The following is a 15,251-nucleotide window of genomic DNA, read 5'->3' as shown; positions in this document are numbered from 1 at the left end:
GGTGTTAGAGACGTACCTCGCGTATCTTTGACGTTGTAGGTTGGGCTTTCGTTCTGATACGGGCCGTTTACTTACGCGAGGAGGAACGGACTTTTAAGTTTGTTACCACCGTCACAAACCACTTTTATCCTTGCTGTATCACCTCTCACCGGAGAGCACGGATTTTAACTGGATAGCTGGATTTGGGGAAACCGCAAGAGAGTCCTATTGGAATACTGGCTGGGAGCCACAACCACTAGCGGAGCCATCCTAATCGGTAGAGACAAGCGGAACCTTACCACCACAGTGGAGTGGGAGTTAGCTGGACAACTCTGAGAGTCCAGGAGGCACCTGTGACACTTCTCAAGTGTCTTTCATCCTGTGAGTACCTGGTATTATTTACTAAGCGTGTTCCATCCCATTGGTAACCGCACTATGTTGGCGCCTTCTTTTATCTTTTTTTCTAAACTTGCATTTTAGCCAATTAGTGCCCTTTAATAAGTAAATCCAAGGGCGTGAGCACAATGTTAACTATATGTCAAATGCATACAGATAAGAGACGGCTTCAAGGGCGTAGAAATTAGCATATGAGCTTGCTTAGCTTTAGTTTTCAACTAAGAATGCCAATAGAACAAAGCAAATTTGATGATAAAAGTAAATTGGAAAGTTTAAAATTGCATGCTCTATCTGAATCATGAAAGTTTAATTACGAGTAGGCTGTCCCTTTCAAAATTGTGAATGATTTGTCTATGGCTTAGCTTAAGATGTGCAAGAATTCCACGCCAAAATATTGAGGGACATTGTATAAAGATTTATTGTGTGTTAAAATGAGTTTAAAGGACCAGTAAATACAGTAGATTTGCATAATCAACAAATCCATGATAAAAATATAATGCAATATTACTTAGTTTGAACTTCAAATAAGTATTAGATTTTTTTCTGACAAGTTATGCAATGTATAGAGATCAATTGTGCATACTTTGTTTAAATTTCAAAAGCTTTAAATTAATTTTCATGGAAAGTTCTAACCTGTAATCTTTCACACACATGAAAACATTGTTATAAACAGAATGTCCTTTTAATGCAAGTTTCAATTTTCCTAGTTCAAAAAGCCTAAGCTGGGGGGGAATAAAGTGGCTTGGCAGGCCAGGCAGCCAAGTGGAGCTACATGGCTGGAAACACGAGCACCAGGAAGAGACGTGCATTTTTTTAAAAATGGATAAAGGAGTGACAGCAGTGAATAGAGGGCAACTGGGGCTGGAAAGGACAGAAGAGTGGCTTAAAGATGACAGATGTTGGGTAATGAACACATAAGGAAAAAGGTGCAAGATAGAAAGGTCTTAGAAAGTAAACTTTGAAGAGTGTTAGACACACAAAGAAGAGAGAATATAAAGGAGAGATGAAAAAAAATTAAAAGAATATGATAAAAGACAGGCAAAAGTGGGAGGTAAAAAAAAAAAGGTGAGAGATGAAAAGGCCGAGGTTAGAAGTGGCGGGAGAGATGCATAAAAGACAAGATAGATGGCTATAGAAAGATAAAGGAAAGTGGGAAAAGGAGATTATATTGAAAAGGCAATGACTAATGTGCTCCTTGATTGAATCCAAGTTTAAACAAGAAGCCAAGCAAATTTGCGTGGACTAGTAAACATTTCCCCATGTCGACTATTTTATAATATATATTTTAGATAATTGTATATTACAGAGATGAGACAAGACTACAGAAAAGAGAAAAGTTCTAGTTGACCATCTCTCCAAATCATTATTTTGCTGGTTAACCAAAAATGTCTATTTGTATTAAAGTCATGATCTCTGCATTTTTTTTTTTTTTTACTTTTTATTTTGAAGATCTCTCTGAATATCTATAAGTTCACAGGTTGTGGTGAGGTTTGTTGTGTGGTGCTTACAGATTTGTGTATGTGTATACTTTTCACGTACTCTCATGCTACATACAGTAAACTCATTTGAGGACTGAGCATATTCCCAGTCTAACCCTGTATGTCATGTACAATTACTAACTGACCACAAAATAATTTATAATTAAGTTACTATAGGTGTAACCTATCTTTTGATGATATGGAGAGAACACATACTTTTCTTAACAATGTGATTAAAATACATTTTCATGTTCTGTTTTTTTTCCAGATAAAACAAAGTGTCTTAACAATTATGGTGCTTATTTTTACCTTTTTTGTCATTCTTTTCCACTTGCTTGAGTAAACCAGAGTATCACATCTTGCATGAGTGGTTTTAACTTGAGTAAAGATGAATTTCTGAGACTTCTGTTTAGAATTCAGAAGGGAAAGTGCTACTTTAGTGGCTAAACCCAGTGGATTGGGATTATTAGGGCTAACATTCCAGGAAGCATAGGCTGATGTCTTTTGGTCATTCTGAGCAACATGCATTGGTTTCCGCTTCAAAAGATAACACCACGTAAAACTTGTTAAGGTTTTGAGGCTTGGGAATGACAGACGTTGCATGTCTCCAACATTGACAACAGATATTGCTGCACCTAGTTTTACTTGGCCTTGAAGATGCACTGCTTTTGTAGACACAGCTGACCTATCTTGGCTACTGAATACGGACCTTTGAAAATTTACCAGAGAAGATACTGATGCTATTGCTACTGCAGAACATGGCTGCTCATTTGATTTTTTTTCACATTCATTTTTATCTTCAGAACAAGAGGCAACTAAATGTTTAGATCCACAAAAGTCACTGAGCAGAGATCCAGAAGAACTATTTTCCTGATCATTTTTCCCAAGTGCAATAATAGGATCTTGATCTAAGCTTTCATTTGGATCTGTAGTGCAGAGCTGTCTAACCAGCATTGGTTTCCTTTGTTTAGAAGGTTCACTAGTTTTCAAACCCAATAAATGCGTCGGTTGAATACTGGTGTTACATGCAGCCCCGTTCTCATCTTTAACACGTTTTTGTTGTTTTTCCATGGCAATATCCAAACTATTTGCTGGTGACAACATTCTCTTGCTAGAGGCAGCTATCTCTTGTTGTGGAAGGAGGCCAGCAACTGGCATTTTTTGAAAAACAGTCTCAAGTTCTGTAAATTTTCCACCTGCAGATTCTGAAAAACAACCTTCATATAGGCTTGCTTTTTGTGGTATTAAAATAGTATGGCTGGTTTCTTCATAACACTTTGGTATTAGTGATTTATTTCTAGAATTTGGCACAGGTACTGTACTTGTTTTGCAAACCACTTGATTAACTTGATATTGTGTCACCAAAATTTCTGGAAGCGTTGAAATGGCCGAAAAACCATAATATGAAGAAATGCTATAGTTATGCACAGGCACAGATACAGACTGTGCATTCTGAATCTTACTACTGAAATTGTTAGATTTATTATGTTTATTCATACTGCTGCTGTCAGGAGATGCCAATTGCCATGATTTGCTACTATGGGCTTCAGGAATAGTTTCTGTAAGAGCTCTATTATATGGCAACATATTTATTAACGGTTTGGAAGAACAAGATTGACTTTCATGGAATTTCTGTATACATAGCTGGTATTTTGGAGCAAAGCAATCCTTCCCATTACTGGAAGAAGTGCCTTCCTTGTCATCTCTTTTTGAAGTATTTAGTATAGAGGTAAAAAGATCATTATTTAATAAGGATGCATTTGTGACATTCGGTAAACCAGAACTGTCCAATTGCTGAATAGATGAGACGATAGGAAGCTTAGAACTTTGGTCTGAAAACTGCAGTTCACTTACAGACTTTTCTTTTGTAGTCTCCTTAAGACTTACATTAACTTCTGTATGACATCTTTCCATTGATTTTACATTAGAATGTGAGAAATGTTTATTTTCAGAAAGCTGATTAGGAAATTTAGATTTTGCTACAGGGATGTTTCCCTCTGGACCAATATTTAAAGATATTTGCTTAACCAGGGGTCCTCTCCTCCTTTCTAATAAAGGTACATGTCCGCTATTTGTGGTGCAAGCCTGAGAAGTAGGAGTTGTTATAATAGTAGGTGACATAGATCTTGAACGTGACATACTACCGCAATCAAAAGATTTACTTCGGTACTCCATGGCTTCCACAGAAGGTTGGGTACAGTTAATCTGCTCTGATGCAGCACGTCTCATTTCCCTGGGCACACCAAAAGTGTTTAAGCCTGATGGAATCGTAAGGAACTCTAGTGATTTGTTTCCTGGATCTCCTTTTGAAGGAGCCTCAGGTTTTGAAGAGTCTTCTTTATCAAATGATGCAGAAAAACTTGAAGCACGAGATAAGCTGCTTTCACGGCTCAAACTTCTTGAAAGTGTTGAATCAAAACTTGATTCCGCAGAGGATTGCTCAAGATCAGCCAGTCTAATTCTCTTCTTTTTTGGGGGTAGTTTTTCTGTTGGCAAACTAGAGAGGCTTCCACTGCGTTGTGGCCAACTAAATTTTTCTAGCAGTTCCTGATCATTTATCTGATTGTCCAAATCTTTATCTGGTTCTTCAGTAACCAATATCTCTGGAACCTGGATGTTATGCTGACGTACAAGACGGGATTGTGTAGCTAATGTGTTCCTGTCTGTAGAGATCATTCTTTGACTTTCATTGAGTTCTGAAATGGATATTTCAAGTGACCTGCTAGAGGAGGTCTGAGAATAATTATGACGGGAACCATCTTCATGATCAACACAAGCTGTATGTGATACAGTAGGTTTATGTAAATCATATGAAGTGATAGGTGATCCTCTGTCAACAGACTCTAATTTCTCAAATGAATTAGGCCTACTCAAAGAATTTGTATGCTGAATTACTGAAATGCCTGTTCCTTGACATTTTAACTCCACAGTCTCTTGGGAAGAAAAACTTATTTTTTTTTCAACTGTAGACAGATTAATGTCAACATTGTCTGTGCTTCTTGGCACCAACTGAGGACTGAATGTTGACACACTACATGACTGCGACCCCAATATTGTAATAGTAGATGAATTCTTTATATTTCCTGCACTTGTAATTTCTGTATTTTCTGAAATACTATGTCCATCATTTTGTGGTGGCTCATCATCATCACCTACACTTTTCATCTTTCTCCTTTTCCTGAATTGCAGAGGCTGTTCTAAACTCCCTGTTGAACTTGCAACTCTGTAGTGAAGAATTTGAGGTTGTGTACTGCTTGTGTTTGAATTGTGTTCTGTTTCTCGAACTGTTTTACTCTTTGGACCATGTAACTCAGAGCAGTAAAATTTTTTGTGATTTTCAAAATTTTCTAATTTTCTATAACGGTTTCTACATGTTCCACACTCAAACATAGTACCCCTAACTTGATGGGCTTTTTTACTCTTGTCTAAGCTAGATGACTGCACAAACGATTTACTCCTTGGCAGCAAAAGATCTGGTGATACTTTGCTTCCAGTATAGCTTTCATCAACTGATCGTGCTGGTCCAAGCCCACAATGCTCTGCAGTTGATGAGTCTTCTACTGCAGCTTGTCTAACAAGCATTCGGGGATGAGCAACTTGTTGGGGGGTAGAAGGTCCTGATATAAAAACATCATCATACATTGATCCTATTTTCTCGTCAAATGATTGACTTCCTCGAAGAGTATGTGAAGGTGGAATTACTGTTGGAATAGCAGAGTAACCAGTAGTGGGCATTGAATTACTTCGAGTAATAGGTAAACAGTCAATAGAAGGAAACTGAGATGGAACAGATAGAAAAAAAACTTGTTTTGATTTATCAGTTGGAGTGAATGGGGACTTTGGTATATCAGAACTAGAGCTAGTGCGTCTTCCCACCGGTTTCAAATCAAACTGGAAGGAGTCCTTGAATATGTAGGACTTTGGGGAGTCTATGCTTCCTCTTCTAGAAAGAGAGGTGCGTCTAGGTTTAACACTATCTAACTGTTTGTTATCCACTACAGCTTCATTGTCCGATATCAATTTTGAAATACGCTCTTCTAAAGATTTTGTTCCCAATGGGGGACGCATTGTACCTGTAATAATTGTTGGTTTATCAACACTAACTGGATGAATAATCTGCACTACAGAAGTACCTGTTTGTGAAAGGGAAGTAACATTTTTCGAAAAGTCTTTTTCAGAAGCTGGTAGAAATTTTAGAAGGGGAGTTGGTGGGCTCATTGCTTGGTCAGCACTTTCAGAACGGGAGAAGTAACCAGAGTCTGTGCTACCTAAGCTTCTAGGGCTTAGAAGACATTTGCTTTGCTGATCTTGAGAAAAATCTGTAGCTTGCTGTCTCTGTAACTGTGCATGAGCATTTACCATATTTACTGGAGGCTTGTCTTCTACTTTAGCAACTTCACACTTCATATGAGATGACTGTTCAGTGTCACTTAATGAGCATATACGTAATATATTTGGATTCTTATTTTTTACTTTAAATTCTGGCATCTGTGCAACAAAATGTTCTGAAGACTCTAGGCATTTTGGGCTATCAGCTCTCAAAGGAGAAATGCTCACAGGATAAACAACTACTTTAGGTGGTGCTGTCAGTCTTGTTTCTATACTTTTCTCTTGTACAGAGGTTTCTTGCAATAAAACTGTACTGTATGACATGCTATTTTCTTTATGTGATGATGCCCCAGGTGAGATTTTTATTTTCTCAGAACTTTCATGGCCAGAGAGACTATCCTCTTGAGTATACTCATCATCACTTTCCCCACTATCATCCACATCTGAATGAATACAAAGTGTTTTATCTGAATCATGGGAAAGGATCATGCCTTCAGAATCTGACTGTAGACCAAGCCCAAGCTTAATGGCATGTGCATGAGATTTTTTGTGCTTGTACAGGTTACTTTTAGTTTTAAATGAAAATCCACAAGTAACACACGGGTATGGGCGTTCTCCTGTATGGGATCGAATGTGCTTTAGGAGGACACTTGGTTTTGCACAAGCCCTGTTGCAATATTCACAAATGTATTTACCTTGTTTTTTAGGTTTCTGATCTTTTAGAACAATATTACACATTTGCTCCCCACTAATAAGTGAAGCTACCTGGGTTAAGTTATATGTAGAATTTCCTGATAACTTAGAGTGATTAGTAGGAGAAGTAGTATTTCCTGGCAGGGAAAGAACCTGAGTTGCAGTAGAAGATGAAGGGTGAACATTAGATGATGTTTTAGCCAACTGGTAACCTTGTTGGTGCTTAATAGTTTCCAGTGAATCAGAGAAGCTAAGACATGTTGTAGGTTGCTGTTTTTGTAGTGCTGTATAACAATGACGTTCTTGGTCACTACTTGAATAAACACGGACATGCTGAGAAACATCTGCTGATGAGCAAATTTGATCACTATGACTTGCACAAAGATGATGAAGATATTTTGAAGTAATCCCATGTTGAGAAGTAGATAGTTTAGAACCTGCATTTGATGTATAACTTGTTGAAATCTTATTAAGTCCTTGTTTTTCAGTTTGTGTACCACATGGAGGCCAGGATTCATTCAAAGTATTCAGCTCAGGTTCCATAGCTTTTAATAACACATCAAATGGTGAATTTGCACAAGAGGACTGTTTGTATTTATTTTCATAACTAACATTTGCACTTTTTTGATTGCTCTGTGATGTCCTGGAAACTGAAAGCTCTGCTGATGAAGTTAATTTGTTTCTAAAATCGCAGTCCTCACTCCTCCCATTGCATAAGTCTGGTGGTATGGAAGGATTTTTAGCTTGCATTGATGCTTCACACTTCACAGATTCAACAATCAGATCAGACCTACCCACACTTTTACTTTGCTTGCTGTTTTGTTTAAGGTTTTGGCGAGGTAATAGATACTTTTCTTTGGAGCAGTCCGAGCCAGAAGGATTATTAGGAGAAGAGAAGGCCTCTAAATCATGTTTTTGCTTATCTTTAGGAACATTTCTTAGAGGTGACTTAGGGATTTTCTTCAGATTATTTTCAGTTACAATCTTTTTCCGCTTGACACCTTTAGCAGCATCTAAGCGTCTTCTTGAACCAGTATCTGAGATTTCTGAGAAAATAAAGGAAAAAGGGAAAATCACATTATAACAGGTTTATAATGCAGTAAATAATATGGAAGCATAACAATTAACTGAACAAAAAAAAATATCATTGCCCCTTACAATTCTGATATACGAGACCCTTTGTGATTAAGCAGATTTTAAATTCTGATACATAATTTACTGGTTCCTGCTACCTGGAAGGACATGAGGCCTTACTTTTTTGACTCCTTAACTGCAGAGGGAGTTATTTGTGGTCCCCACAATTAAGGACCCATACAAGGTGACCAAGAGTTTCAGCATCTTTGGGAGAAACAACCCAGAAACAGGAAGTGCTGCAGGGAGCTTAAAGGGACAGTCAACACCAGAATTTTTGTTGTTTAAAAAGAAAGATAATCCCTTTATTACCCATTCCCCAGTTTTGCACAACCAACACAGTTATATTAATATACTTTCTATCTTTGTAATTATCTTGTATCTAAGCTTCTGCTGACTGCCCCCTTATTTCAGTTCTTTTGACAGACATGCAGTTTAGCCAATCAGTGTTCACTCCTAATGCCCTCTAGTGGTCAAAATGTATTCAGATTAGAGGCAGTCTTCAAGGTCTAAGAAATTAGCATATGAACCTCCTAGTTTTAGCTTTCAACTAAGAATACCAAGAGAACAAAGCAAAATTGGTGATAAAAGTAAATTGGGAAGTTGATTAAAATTGCATGCCCTATTAAGATCATGAAAGTTTTTTTTGGACTTCACTGTCCCTTTAAAAGATTATTAAAGGTGCTCCGTAGTAGCTGGTATCTCAAAACATAAGTATACAAGAATTAGGAGCACCAACCGAGATAGGGTAAAAGCAAGTCTTTATTAAAGCATATAGTTAAAAGCCAGATTCCTAGGCAATATAAGAACACAGGGGTCAGCAAAGCAAACAGCTTTTTTTGACGCCGCACCTAAACCAATTATACAACGACTGAAAGGACAAGCCCCCAGTGACATCAGCGAAAATCGTCAGCAGCAATAGCGTGGAAGAGTTACACGCTTAACAACGCACGGCAGGGCATTCGATGTGAGGGGAATCCACTGTGTGAGATCGAGTGAGCCCGGTAAGCTGAAGCTGATATTGATTTCAACATTGACTCTAATATTGTCTTATTTACTATTTCAATCACTGGGGAGTGGTTTACAGTCTTACAGTCTCGATACAACTTTATTACCTTGGGATTGCATTGGTATTACTTCGGGACTGTATTGGTATTTGGTCCATTCCTGCAACATACGATATTGTTACTAAACAGTGTGTTCAAGTCTTGTGAATAAAATATGTGTTTACTTTTCTCTTGGTCTAACATCACAAGGTAGAAATGTTGTAATAAAAAGGTGCATCACTCACAAGAACGTTTTGCATTCAGAAGTCACAGCTTTATAGACCGGGAAAGGCTAGGGGACAGGGTTGAAAAAAATCCCTGAGATCTAAAATGGGTCAAAAAGTTCCCTCTTTTTTGGGAACCACAAACAGATTTGAATAGAATCCTAGACCCTGTTCCCTTACTGGAACAATCACTCCCAGGGAGGAAATGTCCTTAACTCGGTTCAAGAATGCCTCTCCTTTTACCTGGTCTGTAGATAATCTTGAGAGGTGGAATCTGCCCGAGAGGGAAAGTTTTGAATTCTATTTTGTAATCCTGAGATACTATGTCCACAGCCCAAGGATCTGGGGCATCTTGTCTCCACGCTTGACAAAACAGGGAAAGCTTGGCCCCCACTTGATCCGTTCCCGGACCGGGGGCTGACCCAAACTCAGCTGAGGGTTTCTTTGATTGCTTCCCCTTATTCCAAGACTGATTGGGCTTCCAAGAAGACTTGGACTGCTCCTGCTTAGAAGAGGGAGAGGAAGACTTTTGACCTTTGAAGTTACAAAAGGAATGAAAACTACTTTGACATCCTTTGAGTCCACCCATAATATCAGAAATTATTTCTGCCAGACCAGATCCAAACAAGGTCTTACCCTTGTAAGGAAGCGCCAGAAGCTTGGACTTGGAGGTAACATCAGCTGACCAAGATTTTAGCCACAGTGCCCTATGGGCTAGGACAGAGAAGCCTGACATCTTGGCTCCCAGTCTAATAACTTGAATGTTAGCATCAGAAATAAAGAAATTGACTAGTTTGAGAGCCTTAATCCTATCTTGCATCTCATCCAACGGAGTCTCTACTAAAATTTATTCAGACAAGGTGTCGCACTTGCTATTGTGGCAATGCAAACGGCCGGTTGCCATTGAAGACCTTGATGAACATACATCTTCTTCAAATAAGCTTCCAGCTTTTTGTCCATGGTATCCTTAAAGGAGCAGCTATCCTCTATAGGGATCGTAGTTCTGTTAGACAGAGTAGAAATAGCCCCTTTTCCTTTGGGCATCGTGGGCCAAGAATCTTTAATGGAGTCAGCAACAGGAACCTTTTTTTTAATAGAGCAGACAAGGAGAAAGGAATCCCTGGTTTTTCCCATTCCTGTGAAATAATCTCTGTCACACGGTCTGGGACAGGAAAAACTTCCACAGAGGAAGGAACACATCATAGTATTTATTAAGTTTACTAGACTTCTTAGGGTTGACAAAAGTATCCAATACCTCTTTTAACAGTACATGGAGGTGTTCAAGCTTAAATCTGAAGTTTACTTCTTCAGTATCAGATGAAGGAATAATTCTGTCTGAATCTGAGATTTCACCCTCAAAGGCTACCGACGTATCCTCCTCATCAGACTTATGAAGGGAGGGCAACCTGCATAGCAGTAGGTGGAACAGAAACCTTATTATCTGGATGTCTAATTTTCCTCTTGCATTTTCCCAGCATAGGAAAATCAGATAATGCCGCAGATATTGCAGAAGATACCTGTGCAGCAAAATCTGCAGGCAAATAAACACCTCCAGGAGGCTGGGAGGAACTGCAGGGCACTGTATGTGATGCCATAGAGGCTTGGGATGTTTGAGGAGAAAGCTGTGGCATTGCCTGAACAGCATCATCCTGAGAGACATTGGGCTCAGAGGGCAACAATTTATAATTAAATTGAAGTGTTCTAGCTAAGCATACAGCACAGAATTGCATAGGCAAAACAATTTGTGCCTTAAGGCATAACAAGAATTTGTCAAAAGACATAGTCTTGGTCCATGTCCATAATACTAAATAAAAAATTCCCCAAATAGTAAACATTTTTTAAATACACTGTCACTTTAAGAATTTTTAATACCACAGCCGCTTAACACTATGCAAAAATTCTTTAAAATAATAAACCAATCAGGCCCCCTACACCTCAGACAGGCTGACTAACACATACACAATTTAGCTGCCAGAAGTCTCTAAAACAATCATATAGTAGATCGACACTGAAGAGATTGAAATTCAATGACGCCGCTCTGCTCTGTGATATTCAGCAGCAGAGAGACGTAACATGACCGGCAGAGAGAGGAAACTACGCAGCAAGTAAAAGGTGCGCGTTTCCCTCTTCCTAAAACACCGGAGCTTAATTTACACAAATGCTCAAGCAGTCTGCCTGTTCTAGCTAAGCAAGTAAAGAAAACAAACTGCCCAATTTTTAGTTTATACATAAATCCCTGTATAAAACATAAGCCACACACATACTAACAAGGTATTTCAACAAAATTAGCCCAGAGGAAAAACATCCCAATAAGAAGATTAACCCCTAGTCTCAACATAATGTGCCTGCTCACTGCCAAATAAAATCCTGTATAAAGGATTTTAAAAATGTCCCCATCTACATATGACATATTCTTCTGAAGTGCAAGTCTCCAAGACCTAGAAGACAAAAGCACTTACCTGCAGTCTAGCTGTCCGGCAGGAAGACAGCTCACAAGGCATACTCCTTACAGAGACCTGTAGAAAAAGAAAGAACAGAGTAACCAACTCTGGCTTTCTGTACCATGGGCAGCAATGTGTTAGGAAACAAAGCAAGGACTACCTCATAACTTCCTTAACTGCTTAAAAGCCACCACTACTCTACTGAAGAGATTGACGTGGACTCAGCTAAACCCAAATCCTTGCTGGCAGACACCAAACTTCACTTCCTCCATTGACAGAGGCAAAGAGAATGACTGGAGATTATGGATAAGGGAGTGACACTTAACAGCTTTGCTGTGGTGCTCTTTGCCTCCTCCTGCTGGCCAGGAGTGATATTCTCACAAGTAATTGAATGACTTTGTGGACTCTCCATATCTTAGGAAAGAAAAGGATTATGATGATGATTCACAAAGACAATAAAATGATATGGAAGCCTATGCAAGATTGACACATAACTTATACAGGAAGTTTAGTCAGAAGCTGCTGTACCTTCTTGATAAAGGCAAATTATTGGGTATTTTGGACGATGACATATGTGAATTTTTGATAAGACAATCCTATAGCACCTAACTTTAGATTGGTAACCGAAATACACAAAAATTCCCAAACACCCCCAGGGAGGTCAAGAGTAGGATCCCTTATGGAACATCTAGGAGAATGGGTGGATAATTTGCTACAACCTAGTGTTATTCAACTACCAGGTTACCTCAGAGATACTACTCACCTACTTAACAAAATAAATAATGTAAAATGGCATCCTACATGAGCATGTTTAACAATAGATGTGTTCATTGTATTCATGCATTCCACAAGTACTAGGCATTAAGACAGCCAAATATATTTTCTATATACTACTTTTTCAGATGAATTAATAGATTACATTTTGGAAGTATTAAACTTTCTTTTAACACGCAATTTTTTTCAGTTTAACAGTTTATATTATGTACAGAAATTTGCCCCCTCCTATACTAATATTTTTCGTGGGTGGTTTGAGGCACACCACATTTATGCAGATAAAAACATCTTTGCAGGCAACATAATTTGATATACCAGATATATAGATGATTTGTTGATTATATTAGATGGTAGCCAGGAGGTGGCTAAGGATTTTGCTTCTTATAAAATAATAATGATGATTTTAATCTGAAATTTACCTGGGAGTATGATACATGTAAAATCAAATTTCTTGATGTATCCCTTAAGGGGAATACTTTTAACCACACAATTGAAGTACAAATTGTATAGAAAGGAAATTACAGGTGAAATTTTTTTTTACATTCAGATTCATGTCATCCATACATTTAAAGAGAGGAATCCCTAATAGGACAACATACTCGAATAAGACGTAATTGTACTACCTTAGATGCTTATGATAAACATTCAAGCCAATTGACTGATAGGCTTACAAAGAGAAGCTATAATAGACATATGTTGGAAAATCTGAGACATGAGGTTAGAGATATAGATAGGGGTTCATTACTCAAAAACAAATCGCAGAAACAAAATAGAAACAGAAAGAAAACTCAAAATAAACAACAGATACATTTCATAACAAAATATAGTAGACGATTTAGTCAAATTGTGGGCATCATAAAATGTAATTTAAACATTCTTCATATCAATTATATCCTAAAAGAAATCATATCCAGTGGCTGCAGATATATACCAAAAAAAGATCACCAGCTATTGGTGATAAAGTAGTAGAATATGTATATACTAGCAAAACATCTGTAGCAAAGCAATGTTGGCTTACTAAAAAAGGATGCAACAAATGCTGACATTGTCAGTGTCTTGACATGTGCCTATATCAAAATAGGGGACTCTTTTCAATCCACCATAAACAAAAAAGAATATAAAATTAGATAGCGCCTGGACTGTACTTCCAGGTACATAAGGAGTACGGATTGTCATATTGCAATAGAGACTATGTCACGTAGATAATATTCAACAGATGTAATAGATCAATGAAGAGAAATTTCAAAGACCACCTCCTGCACAGGTACAAAAGGATACCCGATGCAACCCCCTTAAAATAAATCTAAACTCCAAGAGGGAGCAGTAGCTTGAACTCAACTGCCTGACCGCAGTCAGCGCCTTAGCAAAAGGAACTGAACGCCTGAAAGTTCAATGAACCTCTGGGACAGGAGAACAACAAAGTATCTAAAATTTGCTTGTGAGGCTACATGTCAGGGCAAGGAACTACAGCTGATTGCAACCTGAAACCATGCAGCTAAGCTAACTGGTCGCCCCTTTGTGAACTAGCTAGGAAAACCCTTCTCCAGGACAACCTGGAGTAGATCAAAGAAGAATCCCCAGAAATCAAACCTAGCTCCTCCCAACAAAAACATTGGGGTCCACCACCTTAGGATAGATGACGAGACCAGCTACTGAAGGAAAGGACTGAAACCTTTCAGAACACACCTACTCAAAGCTAAGACCAAGCGATCTCTCGCAATCTGCCCAAGCAGAAAAAACGATCCCATGGCGCCAAAGGGGCCTTGACCATGCAGATCTCTGCAACAAGGAGCCCCCATAGCGGCAAAAAACCCTAAACAGTGATACGAACTTGCGGGCACACCGGAGCAATCAGATTCACTGACTCCTGCTCCAGAAGGATCAAGGCATTCTCAAAAAAGAGAGACAAGGCCGAAAAAAAAGAAGAAGGTTAAAATAAACCTCCCAAGCACCATTATATATCCAATAGTTCTGCCTAAGGATCCCAGACCATGACCCCCTAAGGGGAAAACGCCCTGAGAATCTCCATCGGCTACCTCATTCAGAAACACAATTGAAACCCTTCGGGTATCCAGATCAAAGGCATGAGTGTAGTGGAAACACCCGTTCCTGAAAAGCACGCCCAAAAAGCGAATCGCTGACAATGAGCCATAGTGGGCCTCCGCCACCACTAAAGTTGAGACCCTCCCATCTACGCCAGATGAACTCTCTGTCTCAGAAAGAGATCCACCCACTGAGAAGACACAACTGGTACAAACCCAGAAGACCAGAGCCTCAAAGCAGAATGTCCATCTGAAGAACCCCAGGAATAATTGGGAGGAAACTCCTGAGCCACGTACCTCCAGAAGACACTCTCTCCCCACTGACAGGTAAGTGACAAAGTCAAAACTGCCCCAGGAAAGCTAAAAGAAATAAACCCCAGATCCCAAGAAAAAACCTAGGATCAGCAATGGGGTATACTGAAAGATACGGTCCCTAAGTACCGGATTTGCTTAAAAGGATGAGACGGGAAAGATATCCTCCTTCCTGTACAAAGGTAGAGAGAACCGTATATTCTCCCTCAAAAGGGAAATCTAATAGGCTCGGCTTAAGGGACATCGAACCAAAATAAGACGAGAAAACCCTATATTGGACCAATCACCAACAGTGGGTGAAAATATTCTCACCCTGCGAAAGGTACCGGACAATGACTCCAAAAGTCAGCCGTTCCCTCTCTCTCCCGAACAACAAAATAGAGCTCGTAACTGGGATTCTAATACA

The 15,251-nt window shown here is 38.9% G+C and overlaps 1 protein-coding gene across 1 annotated transcript in view; it reads right to left on the bottom strand.

Annotated features, from left to right (window-relative positions):
* Positions 1–15,251, bottom strand: part of HIVEP1 (HIVEP zinc finger 1) — a 445,290-nt gene that overhangs the window by 186,099 nt on the left and 243,940 nt on the right. The window contains exon 3 of the mRNA XM_053714746.1: positions 2,163–7,921. Within this exon, the coding sequence (XP_053570721.1) occupies positions 2,163–7,921 (5,759 nt within the window). The remainder of the gene's footprint in view (positions 1–2,162; positions 7,922–15,251) is intronic.

The sequence above is a fragment of the Bombina bombina genome, chromosome 5, assembly GCF_027579735.1.
Source record: "Bombina bombina isolate aBomBom1 chromosome 5, aBomBom1.pri, whole genome shotgun sequence".
Taxonomy (NCBI): domain Eukaryota; kingdom Metazoa; phylum Chordata; class Amphibia; order Anura; family Bombinatoridae; genus Bombina; species Bombina bombina.
This window is presented reverse-complemented; position numbering and strand designations above follow the sequence as displayed.